We start from the raw sequence: 23,153 nt of genomic DNA on the forward strand, positions 1-23,153 counted from the left end.
TAATGTTGTAGCCATTACAGAGACCTGGCTTTCGCAAGGGCAGGAGTGGCTGCTTGAACCATAGAACCACACAGCACAAAACAGGCCTTTCGGTCCACCATGTTGTGCCATCCATCAAACCACCCTCATACTATCTAACCCTTTCCTCCCGTATATCCCTCTTATCTCACATTCCTCCATATGCCTATCCAACGAACTCTTGAACCTGTCCAATGTATCTGCCTCTACCACCACCCCAGGCAGCGCATTCCATGCACCAACCACTCTCTGGGTGAAAAAGTTCCCCCTGACATCTCCCCTGAACCTCCCACCCATAACCTTAAAGCCATGCCCTCTCGTCTTGAGCAATGGTGCCCCGGAAAGGAGGCACTGACTGTCTGTCTATTCCTCTCAATATTTTATAAACCTCTATCATGTCTCCCCTCATCCTCCTCCTTTCCAGTGAATAAAACCCTAGCACCTTAAGCCTCTCCTCATATTCCATACCCTCTAATCCAGGCAGCATCCTGGTAAATCTCGTCTGCTGGTAAATCTCCTCTGCTGGTAAATCTCCTGATTCTGGGTTTTAGATGTTTCAAAAGGGATAGGGAAGGAGGTAATAGGGGTGGGGGAGTGGCATTGCACATCAGGGATAGTATCACAGCTGCGTAAAGGGAGGGATTGTCTCTTGAGACAGTTTGGGTGGAAGTCAGAAACAGGAAGGGAGCAATCACTCCATTGGGAGTTTTCTTTAGGCCCCCAAATAGCCATCGGGACACTGAGGAGCAGATAAGTAGGTAGATTTTGGATAGGTGCAAAAATAATAGTTGTTGTCATGGGTGACTTCAACTTGCCTAATATTGATCGGCACCTCCTTAGTGTAAAAGGTTTAGGTGGGTTGGAATTTGTTTGGCGTGAACAGGAAGGATTCCTGACACAGTATGTAGACAGGCCAACTGGAGGAGAGACCATTCTGGATCAGGTACTAGGCAATGAACCTGCTCAGCTGACAGACCTCTCAGTGGGGCGAGCATTTCAGGGATAGTGACCACAACACCCTGACCTTTAGCATTGCCGTGGACAAGGATGGAAGCAGACATTATGGGAAAATATTTAATTGGGGGAGGACAAATTATGATGGTATTAGGCAGGGACTTGGGAGCGTAAATTGGGAACAGATGTTCTCTGGTAAATGCACTGCGGAAATGTGAAGGATGTTCAGGGACCACTTGCATGGGGTTCCAGATAGGTTTGTCCTACTGAGGCAAGGAAAGGATGGGAGGGTGAAGGAACCATGGTTAAGGAGAGTTGGAAGGTTCAGTCAGAAGGAAGAAGGAAACATATTTAAGGCTTAGGAAGCAAAAATCAGCAGAGTTATAAGGTAGCCAGGAAGGAGCTTAAGAAGGGACTTGGGAGAGCTAGAAGGGGCCATGAGAAGGCCTTGGCAAGTAGGGTTAAGGAAAACCCTAAGGCATTCTACACATATGTGAGGAACAAGAAGATGACTAGGGTGAGGATAGGGCCGCTCAGGGATAAGGGGGAAAGATATGTCTGGAGGCAAATGAGGTAGGGGAGGTCCTGAATGAATATTTTGCTTCAGTGTTTACCAGGGAGAGGGACTTGGATGAATGTTAGCGTAGAACAGGGAAATGTGTTGGAACATGTCAAGGTTAAGAAAGAAGCAGTGTTGGAGCTACTAAAAAGCATTAGGGTAGATAAGCCTCCGGGGTCAGATGGGATATACCCCAGCTTACTGTGGGAAGCGAGGAAAGAGATTGCTGGAGCATTAACGATGATCTTTGAGTTCTCCCTGGCAAAAGGAGTGGTACCGGAGGATAGCAAATGTTATTCCATTGTTCAAGAAAGGTAAAAGGGATAATTCTGGGAATTATAGACCAGTGAGTCTTGCATCAGTAGTGGGCAAACTATTGGAGAGTCTCATTGGGGATAATCAACATGGCTTTCTGATGGGCAGGTCATGCATCACAAGCCTAATTGAGTTTTTCGAGGGAGTGTCAAGACAGATTGATTAAGGTAGTGTGGTGGATGTGTGTGTGTATGTGTTTGTGTGTGTATATATATAATTAGTTACGGACTAGGTTACTATTGGTGAAAGTCCCTTTAAGATAGAGCATAGTGGTATGTGTGTGTGGCGTGGTTATGACAACAGAAGATAAAGGACGTAATGACGTTTTTGAAGCAGTCAGTCAGATGAGAGAGAGAGAGACACCAGCCTGCTCGTCTCTCGATGGATGAGAAACAGTAACTGTGTCTGTCACTACAATCCACGTATGGACTTTTGGAATAGTCCAGCGTAGTCCACTCTGTTGTTGACCTGTAGAGGGAAACAGGTATCTGTGTGGACAGCCACATCTTGGATGCCTTTTGGGGTGGCAGATAGTTCGGAACAAAGCAGTGGAGTTCACTTTGTTGTTGACCTGTAGAGGGAAACAGGTATTTGTGTGGACGGCCATGATTCGAGTGCCTTTCGGGGTGAGGAAGATGCGGTGGAGTGATCACTGCTGAGTAAACACTGAGGTGTCGTAAGGGTTCCATCGTGGAACATTTGGATTTCATAATTACTCTCTATTTTCTCCCTACATCTCCGTCTTATCTTCAGTAAACGATGGTTTTGCAGAAGCCTTTGCTCATGTTTCACCTTACGGCTTGCTGAACTGAACTTTGAGAACTATTCCTGGACTTGGAGTTTGGGAATTTGCCACACACACACTACGAGTTTAGTTTTTGGGGTTAATGTTTAAGATTTAACATTTTTACTTCTAACACTAACATTTTTACTTTTATTTTTCTTATTATCATAAGTAGTTATTAATAAAATAGTGGAAGCCTTGGAGAGGGTGCAGAGGAGATTTACAAGGATGCTGCCTGGATTGGAGAGCATGTCTTGTGAGGAGAGGTTGAGCGAGTTTGGTCTTTTCTCTTTGGAGCGACAGAGGATGAGAGGTGACTTCATAGAGGTATATAAGATTATGAGAGGCATAGACAGAGTGGGCAGCCGACATCTTTTCCCCATGATGGTAATGGCCAATATTAGAGGTCTCTAACTTCATTGCAAAGAATATCCAAACAATGTGGATAAAGAGAGGAAACCAAATATCTGAAGGGGTCAAAATTGTGGACCTGAGATAGATGAAAATGGACGATTTCAATAGTTGCCTGCTTGCATGTAAAACCAACTGCTCAAGATTTTGGTGAAAACTTTTCCTTTCAAGTGGAGAATCCCAATTTAAATAAGCCAATACGAAAACAGACAGTTTTAACTCTTCCAGGTATGTTTCACAGAGCCTCTGTTGGCTTCCCATGTCTCCCACTCCTCCCCTAGGTTTGAAAGTTTCCACTTTCTATTAACGTGTTGCACTTTATTTCTACAAGATTGAATTTTTTAAAAAAAGGTGTCTAAATTGCTTGACTCTGTAGTGCAGTGACTGAGAGGCTCTCATTTATGTCCCACTTTGCAACTGATTGTTGTGAGAAAATTGGAATTGGATAAGTTTATTCAGAAAACTACAATTTTAATAAAAATGAGGGATGTATGATTTAAGGTGGTTTAAGTATACTGTAGAAATACTACTTCAAATAAATGCATCTTTTAAAATAACATTTATGGAATCTAAATTCCATAAAAGATTAAAATATTTTAATTGCTCAGAATCCAAATTGAATTTTTATGTTGGTCTTTCACCTTTGCAAAGCTTCCTTCTGATATATTATTCCAGTACTCAGGAATCTCTTTCACAGTCTGTCACTGCATATTGTGGTGAAATAAAATATAAAAATGCCCATCACCACCTTTGCTCAAACATCAGAGGAACCTTTTGTACAAGTATGTGAATTGTGTATCTATGAAAATCTTCCAATAATTCTGATAAATGTAATTTTGAAAATAGTTCACGAGCACTTAACTTTTCTGAATTTATGTCTGTTACAAACCAGATAAGTACCTTTTTTTAGTTTTTTCATATTTAAAAATTAATCAACTTGGTTTAGTGGCTAAGCACTCAACTACTTTACTTTTTCAGCTTTATCTCCTTCCCTGTCTGTTATTAGAAGTGATCCAAAACTACTTAAAGTTGACCAGCCTGCAACATTCAGTGTCTCACTGACAGGCTATGTTCCTGCTAAACTCCAAGTAAAGTGGTTTAAAGATGGAAAGCTTTGTCAAAACGTGAAGGAAAACATTCCTGAGATTGCAGATGATGGTCTGTTTTCATCAGTTACAAGTTTCAAGTTTGTGATGACAAAAATGGATCACGGGAGTACCATCAGCTGTGAAGTGCTTCATGAAGAGACAAAGAAAATTCAAAAGAAAGATTTCAAATTACCCCTTAAAGGTGAATCTTGTTGTATTAGTGTTGTGTTCAGCGTGACACATTTAAAGAGATAAAAGAATGACTTGTACCATGGTATGCAAAAAGAGAAAGGATAGTTCTTCATAAATTTTCAATGTTTAACTACTTAGTAAGAAAGCCTTGTCAATTTTGGTTTAAATTGCAATGTTCTTCAAGTTGCACATTTAGTTAGAGGATATTTGACAAGCGAAGGGGTCGATCAGGTGTGCGACTGCCTGAGAGGGATCAAGGTGAATCTTACCTTGTGGGCCTTTCCGTCTCAGGTAGTCATTATCCCCGTCGATCGCTCACTCCGCTTCCGAAACCTCGTCTTGGACTCCTGGCTGGCTCGCCAACTTGTCGTCCCGATTTTATGTTCCTACTTCTGTCTGCTGCAAAGTAACTCAGTGTCACCAGGTTGATTCGATAAAACACGTTTATTAGCAGAACACCGCTAGGGAGAGGTCTCTTCAGCACTCATTGAGAGGCTCTTCCCAAGGTCTCCACAGTACAAAGGAGCAGACAGTAATTTATACAGATATTGTTACGCACACTTAATGAATGCGGCTCAACGAGTTTCGGTCAGGCCTCCGATCCAAAGACAGACATCGCACCTATTGTCCAACATAATTGATTTAAAATCAAGAGATTCAAAGACAGGTATCACCCTCATTGTCTAGGACAAGCTTTCCACTCGTCGTTTATTGCACCCACCACCCTTTTTGACTAGCATAACAGGTCTGCAACCAAGGTTCCGGACATAGTAATTATCACTTATCCCTGAGTCAGTAGCCTGCGTACTCTTGCTTGCGAGGTATTTTTCAATCAGTTATATATACAGTTACAGTCAGTCACAGTTTCTTAACCCTTTACTTCCTCAGGAGGATCCTCTGAATAATGTAGTGCCTTGAATGCCATATTTCTCTAATTTCTCTAAGATGCAATAATATTTTCTTTCTTTTTACAATATTTTTACTAAATCCATGAAAAAAAATAGAGTACATGCATCAAGAAAGAGAGTAAAAATACTACTGAATACATTGTGTTAAATCGTACTTAGGATTACAATACTCTAAATCAATAATCACATATAGTAGTTAGTTAATAAAGGAAGAAAAAATTGAAATATTACCAAAAAAATCTACCCCCACTACCAAAATCCGAAGCTGTTAGGTAGAAGAAACAGCAAGGAAAAGCCTTAAAAAAACATAACAGTGTCAGCCAATATCTGCGTTTTAGTCCTCAAATCAGAGATTTTGAAAATAATTCAAAAAGGGTCCCCACAGGGTTTGAAAGTCTAGGTTAGGCTCAAAAACTGAACAGCGAATCTTCTCTGGATTCAAGTATGACATAACATCCCGTAACCATTGAACATGCGTAGGCGGTGTAGCTTCCTTCCATTTAAGCAACACAGCTCTCCTGGTTATAAGAGAAATAAAAGCCAGAATATGTAAATCAGAAGCCTTCAAAGTTATATCTTTTTCTCCAACAATCCCAAATAGTGCAGTCAAAGGATTAAGTTTAAAATTTATTTTAAAAAGTACAGAAAAAGTATGAAAGACCTCTGTCCAATATTTTGTAAGACTCTGACACATCCAAAACATGTGAATTAAGGAAGCCACTCCGTTATTGCATTTGTCACAGTAAGGAGATATATCAGGATAAAAACAGGATAGTTTATCTTTAGACAAGTGAGCTCTATGGACCACTTTAAATTGAAGGAGAGAATGATGAGCACATAATGATGAAGTATTAACCAACTTGAAAATTTCATTCCACGTTTCCTCGGAAATTGACATCTGCAAATCTTGTTCCCAAGCATTTTTAATTTTATCTTGTGGTACATTACTCATTCCTAATAATCTGTCATAAATATTAGATATTGAGCCATCCTGAAAGGGTTCCAGGCTCCAAAATGGCTCAAAAATGGTAGAAAAATCCCAAGTTGGTGATGCAATGATTGGACAGGATGGACAAGTTGACAAGTAATATCAAGATTGTTCCCACCAGAGCTCATGCAATGAAATACACGTGCCGAGTAGCACATGTGAGCCTTGCAGTGCCAGTGGAGACTGATTGGGTAGCTGGTCAAGTGCATAAGTAACAAAGTTTTAACTGAAGCATGACTGCTTTTTGTTTCTGAACTTCTTTCAAAAAACCTGTCTGTAATTCATAATGAGTGGGCATCTAATGATACCTATCAGTATTTAGACTTCCCTTGTCATTTTTTTTCTCCAAGTTCCTAAGACGGAAAGCTAACAGTATCACAGAGACTAGAAGCTAATGGTATCAATAGCAAAGGATGGTGGACATGTGAGATTTGATTCAACAGAATTCCCTTAACCAGTTGAATAAGAGAATTGAGAAATTAAAAGCTTGGGAACTGGTTAAAAAAAAGTAAATTAAAATAGGTGAATTGAGTGATTTGTAGGTAATGAGAAATACAAAGTGATGATATGGTTTAGGAGGGAAAAAGGAAAAGTATAAAACTTTAAATTGTTATAGGTTGTAAAAACACTGATTCAAAAGCAGCAAGCATAAGACTAGACTTTTCAAGGTTGTTTGACAGTAGTTAACACACAATGAAAAGGATATAAGATAGTTTAAAAAGCTCTCCTTGAATGAATCCATTCCTTAATTAATGCACCTGTTGTTTGCATGACTCCGTTGGGCCCGTGGGTCACTTCAGATCTATCCTCACTTTAGTTCACTGCTCCTGCACAAACTTGGCAATTTCATGCTATTCATTTTGTATCACTGATGAGGTGGAGAGCAAGATTTCATTTTTGCAATGTTAGGAGTGTAACTCAGACATCAACTCTTCAATATTTGAGTTTAGCCATGCATCTGCTCCTTATATAAAATTTAGGTATAATTTTCTCAGAAATATGAGTGCCATTAGTGGTGATATTTTGGCAGCAAAATCTAAGGCACAATCTACTTGAATAGTTAATTATTCTGGGGCTTGATAGTAAACACGCATTAAGTAAAGATGTGTTAATTGTAGGATATTAGTAATCTTGAAATTATTAAGGCTTACAATTGTTGGCTGGCAATTCTTATGGACTGTTTCAGCATTGGTAAAGAGCTCTTAGTAAAAACTAAATTTGCAATGATCCAACAGGAGTTAAAGACATTAAAGCCACTGGTGTGGGTGTGTGTATATGCACATTGTTGAGTAGAATGCAGAATATGATGTTAACCACCTCCTAGTATTTGGAGTTCAAAGTTGCATGTTGTGAAAAACCATTTCAAGAGCTACCTCAACGATGGCGTGTACCACAATATGCAAAAAGAGAAAGGATAGTTCTTCATAAAATTTTCAATGTTTAACTACTTAGTAAGAAAGCCTTGTCAATTTTGTTTTAAATTGTAATGTTCTTCAAGTTGCACATTTAGTTTAACTTTTTTTTCCTTTTCTTTGCGTCTAGTTTCATTGCCACAGCTCACAGTAATTAAGGCGGATCCAGCTCTCCCTGAAGTTGGAGTGCCTTTAACACTTTCCTGCACAGCTTATGGATTCTATCCAGAAGGAAATCAAATATTCTGGTTCAAAGATTTTGATAAAATTGAAGATTCATCTAAAGCAGGAATTAACACAAGAAAAAGTGAATTGGATACAGTCAGTGGTTTGTACTCGCGATCATCCCAGTGGAAATTTAAACCAACTGCTGGCGATCATGGGAAAGAATTCAAAATGCAAATCCTTCATTCGGAAACTTCAAGCAAGCCTGTAACAGCCAGTTATATTTTGAAATTAAAAGGTGAATACCATTCCAACAAGACTGTAATCAGGTAGTACCATAAGAACAGAAGTGAGAGTAGGCCATTTGGCCCATCATGGCTGCTCTCCCATTCAATAAGATCATGGCAGGTTTTTTACTGCAGTATCACATTCCTCCACTAGCCCGACATCCCATATTTCCCTTTGTATCTGAAGATCTATCAATTTCTGCCTTGAAGGCAGCCTTCATGGCTCCCTTACCACCCTCTTTATGAAGAAATTTCTTCTCGTCTCCAAACCTTATTTTGAGATACTGATTCTTGGCATATCAGCCAGTCAAAACATCAATTGCACTTTAACCCTTGTCCAGCCTCATAAGCATTTTACACGTTTAAATGAGATCGCCTCTCATTGTTCTAAGCTCCGAAAAATACATCAGTACACTACTTGGTGCTACCCCACAGAGCACAATGCTCTTGGCCCTGGAGACTGAACACTCACAATTACATAATCCTCTATAATTTAAAAGTGACATCCGCTCAGGCTGCATGCCTGGAACCTGGCATATCAGCTCGAATAGAACTGCAGTCTCCTCAGTGCACAGCTCGGTGTGGAGAGAACCGTGGAGGCAGTGTGCAGAGGCTGTCTCTGAGGGCTGGTGCTTGAAGGGCTAGGACAAGTGGGGCAGCCATCCAGCGCTAAGATGCGGGGCTCAGTGCATCCTGGCTGAGGTGGTGAGTGTGGGCTGTTGCTCGGGACGAGCAGTGGCTGTTCCAATTTCAGAAATAAATGTACTAGAATTTGTGTTTAGTGACAAAGCAGTGAAGCAGCTTTACACCTGCTGTTTTTGAGAAAATCTCACAAACCAACTAGCAATCACTGTCGTGTGATCTTCTCTCTGCTGCGGCCTTCTGCTGCAGATGGCAGTTCAGCAGGATCCTTGATGCCAAACAGCTGTTTGATCATCAGATCTGATGACCAATCTTCAGAGTGGAACATGGGAAGTAACTTGTAACTGGCACAATTGGGGAAATAATGATTGGAACAATACTTTTGAATGTAGGAGAGGCTTAAGTATCATAAGAAGGAATTTAAAAAATTGTTTTAAAATTCCTTGTGTTTGGAATAGTGATGTAATGAAAGTATAATGTGAAATGATAGGGCTGGTTAGTTTGCAAGCAAGTAACTATGGTTAAAATCTCCATTGATAACTCGCACAGACATCAGGTAATGCACAATATTTTCATGGATTTTAGAGTGGAACTGGTTCTTGAAAAACTTAAATTTGCCTCACTTCAAGTGGCTTCATGTGGTTCCGCTAGAGAAGGCCAGGAGGTGTGTGGTGAGTAGTAAGGGAGCAGGAAGTCTCATTGCCGTGGTAAGTACCGAGAGAACCAGAGCAAGAATGAGAGCAGGAAGCAGTTTAAGAAGTTAGACTCGTTGTTGTTCTTGTTACTGTGGTGAGTTGATAGGCCTGTTGATTATCTGATTGGATAATTAGGCAGCAAATGCCAGTAAAAGGAAGTGGAGCGGCCATTATTGGAGAGGACAATGTTAGAGTGGGGAGCTGAGGCTTTGGCTGAAGCGACTTTGGCGTAAAGTGGTGGAGTAGGTGAGCGGAGGCTTCTGGTAGGTTCTTTTTGTTATTTGTTATTTTCTTTGTATAGAACAGTGGGAATGGCAGTCAGGGCAGAAGTATGCTCCACCTGTAGGATGTGGGAAGTCAGGGAGACCTCCAGTGTCCCTGACGACTACACCTGCAGGAAGTGCATCCAACTGGAGCTCCTTCCAGACTGTGTTAAGGAGCTGGAGCTGCAGCTGGATGAACTCCGGATCATTTGGGAAGCTGAGGAGATGATAGATTGGAGTTACCAGGAGGCGGTTACATCTCGGGTGTGGGATGCAGGTAGTTGGGTGACTGTTCGGGGAGGGAAAAGGAATAGGCAGTCGGTACAGGATGCCCCAGTGACGGTTTCCCTTGAAAACAAGTATATTGTTTTGGGTGCTGTTGGGCGGATCAATCAGCGGTGGAGAGCCACAGCAGCCTTGGTCTCTGGTACAGAGTCTGGCTCTATGGCTCAGAAAGGAAGCGGGAGGGAGAGTAGTGCTATGGTGATAGGGAATTCATTGGTTAGGAGAACAGACAAGAGATTCTGAGCACGAGAATGAGACTCCCGGATGGTATGTTGCGTCCCAGGTCCCAGGGTCAGGGATGTCTCAGAATGACTGCACAGTATTGTTAAGGGGGAGGGTGAGCAGCCAGAAGTCATGGTACACATTAGCACCAATGACAGGGGTAAGATGAGGATGAAGTCCTGAAGAGTGAGTATTGGGGGTTGGGTCGGAAGCTAAAAAGCAGGACCTCAAGAGTAGTAATGTCTGGATTGCTGCCTGTGCCATGCACCAGGGAGAGAAGGAATAGGAATATACGGCAGACTAATGAGTACTGAAGAGTTGGTGAAGAGGGCAGGGGTTCAGATTTGTGGATCATTGGGATCTTTTCTAGGGTAGATACACCTGAACTCGAGGGACCAATGGCCTTGCGGGCAGGTTTGCTAGAGCTGTTGGGGAGGGTTTAAACTAGGTTGGCAGGGGGATAGGAACTGGATTGTTAGATAAGAAGATGGATCAGTTGGTGTAGAAGTAGATGCAATGTGTACTGAGAATGTGAGGAAGGATAGGCAGGGGATAGGGCATAAAAGCAGTCAGATGGGTTGAAATGTGTTTAATGCAACAAGTGTTAAGAATAAGGGTGATGAACTTGGAGCATGGATCGGTACATGGAATTACAGTGTTGTAGCCATTACAGAGACTTGGCTTTCTCAAGGGCAGGAGTGGCTGCTTGAGGTTCCGGGTTTTAGATGTTTCAAAAGGCATAGGGAGGGTGATAATAGGGGTGTTGGAGTGGCATTGCTCATCAGGGATAGATTCACAGCTACCGAAAGGGAGGGATTGTCTCTTGAGTCAGTGTGAGTGGAAGTCATAAACAGGAAGGGAGCAATCACTCCATTGGGAGTATTCTTTAGGCCCCCAAATAGCCGTCAGGACTCTGAGGAGCAGATAAGTCAGCAGATTTTGGATAGGTGCAAAAATAACAGAGTGTGGTCATTGGGTGACTTCAACTTGCCTAATATTGATTGGCACCTCCTTAGTGCAAAAGTTTTAGATGGGTCAGAATTTGTTTGGTGTGAACAGGAAGGATTCCTGACACAGTATGTAGACAGGCCGACTGGAGGACAGGCCATTCTGGGTCTGGTACTTGGCAATGAACCTGCTCAGCTGACAGGCCTCTCAGTGGGGCGAGCATTTCAGGGACAGTGACCACAACTCCCTGACCTTTAGCATTGCCGTGGACAAGGATGGAAGCAGACATTATGGGAAAATATTTAATTGGGGGAGGGCAAATTATGATGGTATTAGGCAGGGACTTGGGAGCGTAAATTGGGAACAGATGTTCTCTGGTAAATGCACTGCAGAAATGTGAAGGATGTTCAGGGACCACTTGCATGGGGTTCTAGATAGGTTTGTCCAACCAGGGAACAAGAGTATCAGAAAAGGATTTTAAAAATTCAGCTCTATATCCATCAGGGCCGGGTGCTTTACCCGAATTCATTGAAAATATTACTTTCTTTATTTCTTCCTCCGTTATGGGAGCATCTAATGTAGAACATTAATTTAAAGATAATTGAGGAATCTTCAGGTCTCTTAAAAATTCATGTATTAATGCAGGATCCTCAAGGGATTCTGATTGGGATAAAGAAGAATAAAATTCTTGAAAGAATTTGTTAATTTGAACCTGATCTATTGTGTAGGTACCATCTGGTTTACGGATTTTATTAATGTGACATTTAGATAAAGTAGCTTTCAATTGCTTGGCCAATAATTTACCAGATCTGTCACCATGTATATAAAATTGACTTTTGTTTTTAAGTAATAGATTTTCAATTGAAGATATTAATAATAAGCTATGTTGTAATTGGAGTTCTGTTCTCTTTTTAAAAAGCTCCAGATTAGGAGTAACAGAATATTTTTTATCGATTTCTTTAATATCAGCTAATATACGTATTTCGTTATTAGTTATTTTTTCTCAATCCAGTGGAATATGAAATAATTTGACCATGGATATATGCTTTAAAAGTATCCCATATTATCCCACTGGAGATTTCTTCAGTAAATTAGTTAAAAAGAAAAATGAAATCTGTTCTTTAATAAATTGGACGAAATCTAAGTCTTGTAATAGAGAAGAGTTAGGTCGCCATTGTCTGACATCAAAGACTACATCTGGTAATTTAATTGATAATCTCAATGGTGCATTATCAGAAATGGCAATTGGATCATATTTATGGTCCATAGTAAGTGGAGCTAGTCTGGCCTCAAAAAAAAATCAATCTTCGAATAATTATGGTAGACATGAGAAAAGAATGAAAATTCTTTATCATATGGGTGTAGAAATCTCCAAACATCTAAGATTCCAGATTCAACTAAAAAGGAATTAATAATGACAGCGGATTTGTTTGGACATGCAGGATTTGACACAGATCTATCCATCGAAGGATTTAAACAGCAGTTAAAATCTCCACCCATAATCACAGTATATTCATTTAAATTAGGAAAAAATGCAAACGTTTAAAAAAAATTCAGAGTGATCTACATTGGGTGCATAAACATTAACCATAACAAATTTTTTTATTATGAAGTGGACCAGTAATTAATAAAAATCTACCATTTGGATCTAATATTGTCTCATGATGGACAAATGAAATTGAGGAATCTATGAAAATAGAGACTCCTTTCACCTTTGCTTGTGAATTTAAATGGAACTGTTGACCCCTCCAAAATCTAAAAAAACGTTGATTATCTTTCTTACTGATGTGAGTCTCCTGAACGAAAATGACCTGAGCATTTAATCTATGAAAAACTTTAAAGATCTTCTTGCGCTTAAGTGGATTGTTTAAGCCGTTAAGATTCCAGGAAATAAAATTAATAGTCTTATCCATTTGAACAGATTAACCCTTTACATACCATATGTTTTTTAATCTTGGTATTTGCGGATCTAGGCAGCGGGAAGAAGTAAAAAAGTTCAAAGAGGAAACGGATATGACGACAATTTAGAAAAATTTGTAGTTTATCCCAGAAGAAAAAAAAACCTAGAAACAGCCCCAACAGCCCGAAAATTGGCCAAGAGACAGCCAGGAAGCTACCCTCTAATTTTTAAAGATGCCCTTTCAGTGGGTAAACTACCACAATCTTTCTCAAAAGCAACTATTTCTTTAATTCTTAAAAAGGATAAAGATCCCACTGATTGTGCATCTTATAGACCTATTTCTTTATTAAATGTAGATTCAGAAATATTTTCCAAAATATTGGCCTTTAGATTGGAAAATATTCTTCCACAAATTATCTCTGAAGACCAGACAGGATTTATTTAGAATCGTTATTCAAAGAAAGTTCAAAAGAAAGATTTCAAATTACTCCTGAAAGGTGAATCTTGTTGTATTAGTGTTGTGTTCAGCGTGACACATTTCATTAAAGTTGTTATAAATGCAATGTTGATTTCTTTACACATAAAGTATTAATTTCAATGTTTCTTGCACATCAAAACGGCACATTGAATAAGCTAGTGTTTTTTTTTACGGATGTTGAGAATAGATAACTTTGGGTGACGTCAATTGTTTAACATCTGGTTGGGTGAGATACTTGATATTCTAACTTTAAGGGTTGATTTGATTTGACTAATGTCAGATTTAATTAAGCCCCTATTATTCCTCTACAGATTGTGCTGAAGAGGAAGGTGATACCAGCAGAGTAGATGATGAAGGTAAAGTGTTCGTTTTGAGAAGTTCCTGTTCTGTGCATGTTTACTTGAAATCCATTGTGGTGTCAAAGTGGGGTTTTAGATTATTACACAAGACAAATGTTAGTATTTGGAATGGCAAATTTGAGTTGCTGTTTGCCAGCTGCCAGCCCATTTCAACACTCAGTCAATCTGTTACCTTCATGTCTTGGTTTTGCAGAGCCATCCACCCTGAAAAGGGTGGCAATGATCTGATGATTTTCCATTATTGCTCCTATTTGCACTCAGTTGTACCAATGCCCATATTCAATGAATTTCCACAGTTGCTAGATGAAGACAAAAATGCACTCAAGGAGCCAAATACAGATGCAATTAAGCTTTGCTTAATTTTATTTCTTCATTCATTTGTATATTTTACTTGTGTTTTTCCTGATTGGAGTAATGAAGATCAAAGAGCTACTCCTCTCCAAACAGACACTTCAACACCTTATGGTGGAAGTATGAGCAGCAATAAAAGAATCGTTCACTTCTCCCAAAGGCTCTGTCACATGGTTCACTCTTCAAATATTCTATCATGGACAGGGTTCTCATGGTGAATTGTGGTGCACAGTTTCTGGTGCCAACTTCAACATCTGAATATGCATGCAATACCCTTTTGAGTATCCATATGAAAGCAAGAATCCGTGATCAGGATCACTTCCCCTTTCTGCCAAGAGGCAATGGATCCTGACTCTGGTCAAGAACCTCTTCCAGCATGCATCCCACACTGTCGTCTCCTGCACATTTGTGATCTGTGCATTAACCACTAAACTCCCTCTTGCTCTCAATTGCAATTGTATGTCTTGGCTCTGGTCAATGGAGGGAGGGAATGAGTGTGGTTCAGACCCTGAAATGCTGGCAAGGCAAGACTGGGTACACTGGCATCTGAGGCACTGCATTCAGAAGTACCTAGAAAAGAGAAGGATAATCTAAGTGAGTGTGTTTGGAGTGGATGTGATATTTTTATTAGTCTCTGAGAAAGTGGCGTCACAGGTAGACAGGGTAGTGAAGCAGGCATTTGGCATGCTGGCCTTCATCAGTCAAGGCATTGAGTATAGGAAGTTGGGGCATCATGGTGCAAGCTGTTGGTAAGGCCGCACGTGGAGTATCGTGTAGAATTTTGGTTACTCTGTTATAGGAAAGACATCATTAAGCTGGAATGAGTGTAAAGAAGATTTATTGGAACATTGGCAGGACTCAAGGGGATGAGACAGAGGAAGAGGTTGAGGAGGCTAGGACTTTACTCGTTGAAGCAAAGGAGACTGAGAGATGATATTATAGAGGTGTATAAAGTCATAAGGGGCATAGTGAGGATGAATGCACACAGTCCTTTTCCCATGAAAGGGAATCAAAAACTAGAGGGCATAGGTTTAAGATGAGAGGGGAAAGCTTTAAAAAGAGACCTGAGTGGTGGCAACTACAGGCAGAGAATGGTTCATATATGGAATAAGCTGCTAGAGGAAGTGGTTGAGGCAGGTTCAATAACATTTAAAAGGCATTTGAACAGGTACATGGATAGGAAAGGTTTAGAGGGATATACGCTAAATGTGGATAAGTGGGACTAGCTTAGATGGGCACCTTGGTCGGTAGGGATGAGTTGGACCAAAGGGCCTGTTTCCACACTGTATTACTCCATGACTCCATGGCATGACAGCTGGTGAATTTTCCTCAGATGTTCCATGTGCATGGTATTGCATATCTACCTGACTGCAACTGTTTAGATGGAAAATGGTAATTTAGTTTAAACATTGGGAGTGGTAAGGATTAAAATAAGGCCTTTGTATATGAGTGCAGCAGTAAATATTGACTTGTGCAGATCTACATATTTGAAATGTCATTAAGGTTTTCATGTCATTCATTGTAAATTATATTCCAACAGATGAATCGCAAGTGGTCTCGAATATAAAGTGCGACACAAAAGATCATAAAGTGCAACACAAAAGACCCTAAAGTGCCACACAAAAAGATTCTAAAGTTGGCCAACCAGTAACTCTTTATGGCGATGTTAAAAGATATGCCTTAGAAGAGGCTCAGATCATCTGGTACAGAGGTGCTTATTCTTTTGATGAAAAACAATTCACTGCAAACACACCATTTGAAAATGGCAGTGGTTTCACTACTGCACTAACTTATACACCAAAAGAAAATGAAAAAATATCAGATCCAAGTTCAAATTCAAGTTAATTTTCAAGTATTTACTAGACATTTCAACTTGATATTAAGTTGACTTGAAACGGCATTTTCTGGAAGAGTGAGCACTGGATAGTGATTTAAAATTAAAGACAGAGCTTTCAATCTGAGAATGAAATAATGTACAGTCAACCTCATGGGTACTTTTGCTTTTTACCACTCAGTATCCATTTACCATTCTGATTGTTAAAGTAACCCAATTCTGTTAACATATCTTTTATCTAAGTCACAATTGGAATGTGTGTTGTATAATTGAGAGTCAGGCAATGATTGCAGGTGAAGGGAAATGGGCAGGAGAGTGCTAATTTAGTTGTGAGTGTGAGAAGAGAATAATTGAGGATAGCAGCCAGGAACTTGGGTACAAGTTTAATGTGTCTGAAAAGACACATTAAGCCACTGGGGTTTAATTAATCATTTGTCTCCACCTATCTGGACAAATCCATCAGATGAACCATTTGGTACAAACAACTTGAACTCTTCTCACCAGAATGCACCTACCCGCAAGCAGGTGACTTGTGGGATGATGATTGTCTGCTCCCTTCACAACCTTTGCCCCCTGCTGAGCAAATGGATCAGAAGCACTTCCTAATTTCTTGAATTCTTTAATCTGTTGACATGTACAGTTTTGGTTTCCCGGTTATAGGGAAGGTGTCATTAAGCTGGAAGGAGTGTAAAGAAGATTTACAAGAATGTTGCCAGGACTCCAGAGCCTGAGTTATAGGGAGAGGTTGGGAAGGCTAGGACATTATTTCTAGGAGTGTTGGAGACTGAGGGTAACCTTGTAGACGTGTATAAAATCATGAGGGGCATAGATGGGGTTAATGCACACAGTGCTTTCCCCAGGGAAAGGGAATCAAAAACTACAGGGCATAGGTTTAAGGTGAGAGGGGCAACTTCTCCATGCGGAGAGTGGTGAGTATATGGAACGAGTTGCCAGAGGAAGTGGTTGAGGCAGATACAATAACATTTAAAAGTGCTTGGACAGGTACATGGATAGGAAAGTTTTAAAGGGATATCGGCCAATCGCGGGCAACTGAGACTATCTTAGATGGGCATCCTGATTGGCATGGACAGGTTGGGCCAATGGGCCCATTTCTCTGGTGCATTACACTATCACTCTGCAATAACAACATTCTTTGTGGTCTGTTTCTTTAATTAATAGAGCTGCAGTAAGTTACTTGATTTATATTGACAAACCCTATTTTTCTTTGATTTTCATCTCAGTAATAAAATGGGGATTGAAACTGTGAATAAGTGCAAATTCAATTGGACAGGTGCCTTCACTTTTTTGAAAGAAGGTTTGAACAGGTTCAGTGGTGATAATGATTTCCAGTATTGTTGCAACTTAATCTCCAGCCCAGTATTATTACAAAGTTTTAATATTTTTGGACTAATGTTTTGGCTGATGGAATTCAAATTATTGGCCTAGAATTTGCAGTCACAGGCCATTTAGTACCAGTCACCAAAAATGTAGCAATCCCTGTGGTGAGTGGATCCCCTTTTCTGACTTTGATTGTTAGCAATTGTTGGTTCAAGGGGATCTCTGCTATCCAGTATTGTGACACCAGAAATCTCAATCGCATCAGAATTTTCATGTACTATTTACAGAGATTTTTTTTTTAAATTTGAAGTTTTTTTAAAGTGTTTTAAGCATTTCGTACATTAGTAATTAGATATTAACTCATTTGAAAATGAAGAAGCTCAAAGGTAATCCATAAACGTTCTTGTATTTTTGAAATATTAATTTATTACATTACATGTAAATTCTGTTTCACTTTGGGGAGTATAGTAATTTTGCCCTATTATACAATTTAAAAACTTGCCTTAACAATGTATGTGAAATATCTAACCTTTCATGTGTTAGACTAAGTTTAGATTCATATCAGCTGAAGTGGTGGCCCATGGAGGTGTAAATTACTCTCAGTTTCACAAAGATCAAGGAAACTCCTGATAAATGTGATGTACTAGGTTTTGATAGGCCATCTAGTACCTGGAAGTTTGGTTCAGGTAAAGCAACGAAGGGATCACAGAAATAAATACACCAATCACTGAAAATGGCACCACTGGTTAATAAGGGGTTAAAAAGTGCAAACAAGCATTTGGCTTTAGATTGGTGGAAAGAGAATCAAAGGTTGCACCGAGAGAATTAGATGAGGAAAAAGCTGGAAGAAGTTCTGGTGGAGCATAAACAGCAGATGCATTGTTGGGCTGAAGGTCCTTGAATCCGTGTGGTATGTCCTATTTATTATCCCGTAAAAATATATTATTATCAAACCTATTTGAATTCTAGTACAGCAAATAAAGGATGGCCATGAAGTTAGGGAATCTATTGCTGCTTATGGCTTGTATGTATGAATGTTACTGCCACCTGATAATTGCCCCTGGTGTTTGTGAATCGATATGAATTTTTAATTGTCAGATTATCTATCATTCTTTGATAATTGTATTGGTATCCAACTTGACAAACATATTCTGTTAACAAAGTCACTTAAGTTGATAAAATCTCTTAGACATATTTTCAGTTATTTTGATGCATTTAATAAATATTTACTGTTATTTTATTGAACATGTGTGAATTGTTGAGACTGTCACAGCAACCACTTGCCAGAGTTGCTTCCACAGTTGGAGACATCCTGCACCAAGTCTGAACTGGGCACAGGATCTGACTGATATCCTTGTGATGGTTTGTTATACACAGGACATGAACGTTCCATGCAAAGATGCATTTCATTGTGTGTTTCGATGTACATGTGACTAATAAAGAAATCTTATCTTATTTCAGTAACTATGTCTATACAAATGAGAACCCAGTCTTCAAAAACCATTTGTTGAAATGTAAACTATGAGCGGTTATCAGTTTTGAAATTAAAAGAACAAGTTCGTAAACAAATGGCATTGTACAGAGCACAGACTACTGGCCCACAGCAAGAGGCTGCTCAAGCAATATGGTTTGCAAACTGACATGACTGTGGTGTTATCGTTTGCATCAGTCAAACATAAGGAGCTGGGGGGGGAGGTGGTGTTAAATGGCTGGCATCAGATGCCTTTAGTTAAGTTATTTATTTTGCATCATTGTGATCGAGATCAAGGAAGGTTCCAGACCAGATCTGTTTTGTCCCTCAGCAAATCAAACCTGTTCAAAGGTATATTTGCTCTGTCTCAATAATTGGGGTATTTGTGTACCAGAGAGTCAGCCCCCACAACACTAATGTTGGGTTCTTGGTTCTCTGTATTCAGAAACTTTGAGGCCATCCATGTAAATTACCTTGTCCCAGCCAGTGTTTGAATATTCAGAGGTGTCTTGTCAGTTACAATGTGCTCCTATTGTAAATATGTAACTCAATGGAACCATTTGTGGGACTCAAAATATGGAAGTAAACGATGTCATTGTATTTGTACTGAACTCCCAGTGAAAATTATTTTCCAAAATCCTAAATTGGCAATATAATCCAAACTTCATTTAGAGGACGGAAGTATTATTGCTGAATGTATTTGGAAACATTGCTTGCTGCTCCATATTAGTTCATTAAGAAAATACATGGTGAATATTGGAACTTCAAGGCCATGTGTGATCTCTGAGTTAACTGATCTCGATTGTGGCAGCAATCCAACGTCAGGATCTATCCCAGCCCCGTGCACAAGGGAGGTGAATTTTCTCTGTCTGAAAACCCTTCTTGAATGTGAGTGTGTATCCTAATGTGGGTAACATAGGACTAAGTTTGAACTACCTCTTGATATTCAGATTTCAGCCTGACGTGTTAGGAGTGGCTATTTCTAAAAGGGTTTACTTCTAGAATTTAAAAGAATGGAAGCTTACTGTGTACAGTTTAGGTTTTTATTCTATAAAAAATATGCATAGATGCACTGGAAAGGTTGCAGAAAAAACTCATAACCGAAATGTGTGTGTTTATAGATCAGGAAAGAATAAACAGGCAGGTCTCTTTTTTTTCCTGTAGAAAAGACTGAAAGGTGACTTACTGGAGGTCTTTAAAGTTCCAAAGGGTTTGATCTCACAGACATAAGAAGGATGTCTCTACATAGGGAAAAGTGTAACTAAAGGCAATCGTTATTGGTTTTGGAATTGGTTTATTATTATTGTCACATGTACCGAGGTACAGTGAAAAACTTGTCTTGCACACCGTTCATACAGATCAATTCATTACACAGTGCATTGAGGTAGTACAAGGTAAACCAATAACAGAATACAGAATAAAGTGTAACAGCTACAGAGAGAGTGCAATGCAGGTAGACAACAGGGTGCAATGTCATAACGAGGTAGACTGTGAGATCAAGAGTCCATCTTATCGTATGAGGTGGGCATCAAGAAATCCGATGATGAATTCAAAGAGTGGTGAGAGAATGAAACTTGCTACCACAAAGAGTGTCTGAAGTGAATGATATGGATATGTGTAAGGTGAGGCTTGACCAGTATATGAGGGTGAAGCAAATAGAGGGCTCGGTTGATAAATTTAAAAGAGGTAAAAGAGGAGGAAGCTCAAGCAGAGCATTAAAGGCAGAAAAACTTGTTGGTCTGAAGGGCCTAATTCTGTGCTGTATATTCCGTGTAATCATCATCTCTACAAAAAATAGTTTTTTTTTACATTTTTATAAATATTTTGGCAAAATAAATGATGATCATGTACTTTGGAACAGTTAGAGGATCAATTGCTGCTGCTGTTTTCAAACTTGCACAGTTGCAGATTATCTCTAAATTAATACCTTGGAAATGCAGATGCAAGATGGGGACGGACACATATGACCTCCCAAGAAATAAAATCCTTTCTTTACGGCAGATAAAGTAAATCTTGCCTTCCCATTATCATAATTATATGAGTAAGTCAATGCATGGATGTTAGATAGGGAACTATGGTGCTTAAGAACATAAGGAACAGGGTCCTTTGGCCTCTTGAGTACCCTGCTTTGACAAGATCATGGGTAGCCTTATATTTGTGCTCAACTTCATATTGCCTTTCAATTTTTTCTTATTTTGTGTATTGAACTACAAATACAACTGGACCAATTAAACCTGGCAGTTGTGATCTTAGCTGAATTGCTTTTATTTGATGTTAGTTTATTTAGATGTTTGTTCTTTGTCTTTCTGAATACCTTTATCCAAAGAAAAAAAGGTACCTAAATTTGTAATTTGACAAAATATTCTGCTAACGAGATGTCCTTTTCAAGAAATGTTTACCTGTTAAAAATATTTCAGTTTGTCTTGATGTATTAATAAACTTTTGCAGCTATTTCTTTGAATGCATGTGAAAAAAATTGCTGTGGCATGCACAAATGGCCCAATTACCTATTGGGTTGATTTACATCCAAAGCTGGAGCCAGATCCTGCACCAGATCTAACTTGAGCCCAAGAACTGAGTGATGATTCCCCAGCAAGACTGGGTTTTGCCTCTAGAGTCCAATGAGAATCATATGATGGAGCAAATAGACAAATTCAGCCTTTGAATCCTTGCAGTAAGCCCAGGACTTGTGCAGTTCATCGCATGTGCACTGAAGTCCTGGACCAAGGCTGTTCAGAACTAACAACAAATCTTAGTACAATCCTGCCCAATCTCATTTCAAAAAACAAGTGTTATACAAATGAAACAGAGGGATTTGTCCTTGACAGTGAGACTGGGATTCCTTACATAATTAACTCATCCCTGTTTAGTGCATTGCAAGGAAAATTGCCATCTTTGTGTTGTGCATTGCCCAACTAGTGATAACTATACTGAACGTTAGGTGAACACTTCATCTGGGGGCTAAAATCCTAAGAGGCCCCAGTTAATCATAGCTTTTTCTGCTTAACTGCAGACTTATTGGATTAATGGAGAGCTTGTCATGGAGGAGGCAATTATTGACAATATTTTCAGATGCTGCTCTCGAAGCCTTGGTAGAGGTAATGGAAAGAAGATGTTCTGTTCCCACAAAATCTACAAATCTTTCAGACCCACGTTCAAAGACAGGAGGAGTAGATAACTCTGGAACACAGGGAGCAGAAGTTTTACAACAGCTGTACAAAACCTTGGCTATAATGCACTTTAAGGTCATATTGGTGAGACCAGCATAGATTTATTAACAATACACCCTGATATAACGATTGTATTCCCTGGAATTTAGAAGATTAAGGGTAAGTGTTAAAGTTTTAAAAAAGTTTTAAAGTTGTTAGGGTAATACAAGCAGCAGGCCTTCTTTGTGTTGTGTGATAATTATAATTGCATAACCTAGCCAGTGCTGACACTGTATTAAAACAATGGGGAAGCTTAATTTAACCATTATTCTTATTTACTTGTGAATTAGCCTTTAAATTCAAATTGTGCTTAAGATTTAAAATTAATATTTCTTTCAATGCACATCCCCAATAATGCTGCTTAATTGATCTCCATTGGTTAAGATAGCAAATTGGATGGAAAATTCCAGTCTGAGGATTTTCAGGAAGCAGGTAATGTCAGCTATTATCCTGGTTTTCCAGTCTCTTCCATGATCTCACTCCTCCCTAATTCTCTAATTTCCTTTTGTCCTACAGCTCGCAAAGAAATCTGCTCTCCTTCAATTCTGGCCTGTTGATCATTTCTGAATTTTATTATTCCTCAACTTACGGTCTTAGCTTCAGCCAGCAAGGCTCGAGCTCTGGAATTCTTTCCCCAAACCTCTCCACCACTCTTACTTGCTTCAAGGTTCCTAACTCTTCATCCAAGCTCTTTTTTATTCTTTGTAGTATTTTCTTTTGTGACTCGGTGTCAAATTTTTTTTTATTAACATTCCTGTGAAGAACCTTGGGAGCTTTACTGAATGTACGACATGAATCAAAGTTTTTTTTGTTATGCATATTGCTAAATGCTTTATGACCTGAAAAATAAATGATAATGTACAATGAATGTTTTCAGAAATACATTGTATGATAATAAAATGTTATTAGATAATCAGTTTCAGTGGCATAGGATATGATTGGGAACTCTCTGAATTTGCAATCTCCAGTAAGTTACAAAATTACTTGATCATCGGGAACTTTAGTCGGGATCCTTTTACCCTATCTCATTTGTTTTCTGTTACAGGCTGAAAGGCCCTTCAAGCAGCAAGTCATTAC

At 39.4% G+C, this 23,153-nt stretch overlaps 1 protein-coding gene across 3 annotated transcripts in view; it reads left to right on the forward strand.

Annotated features, from left to right (window-relative positions):
* The window catches only part of LOC127577613 (uncharacterized), an 84,257-nt gene that overhangs the window by 24,278 nt on the left and 36,826 nt on the right, over nt 1-23,153 (forward strand). Inside the window, exons 9-12 of one of the 3 annotated variants that reach the window (XM_052028909.1) lie at nt 4,020-4,331; nt 7,760-8,092; nt 13,826-13,870; nt 15,765-18,879. The exons of 1 other annotated variant lie outside the window; for it this stretch is intronic. In XM_052028909.1, coding sequence (XP_051884869.1) covers nt 4,020-4,331; nt 7,760-8,092; nt 13,826-13,870; nt 15,765-15,835 — 761 coding nt within the window. In that variant the 3' untranslated portion in view covers nt 15,836-18,879. Of the gene's footprint in view, nt 1-4,019; nt 4,332-7,759; nt 8,093-13,825; nt 13,871-15,764; nt 18,880-23,153 lie in introns of those variants that run through there. One more of the 3 variants, XM_052028905.1, reaches the window with a different exon arrangement.

The sequence above is a fragment of the Pristis pectinata genome, chromosome 14 (genome assembly GCF_009764475.1).
Source record: "Pristis pectinata isolate sPriPec2 chromosome 14, sPriPec2.1.pri, whole genome shotgun sequence".
NCBI classification, from domain to species: Eukaryota; Metazoa; Chordata; class Chondrichthyes; order Rhinopristiformes; family Pristidae; genus Pristis; species Pristis pectinata.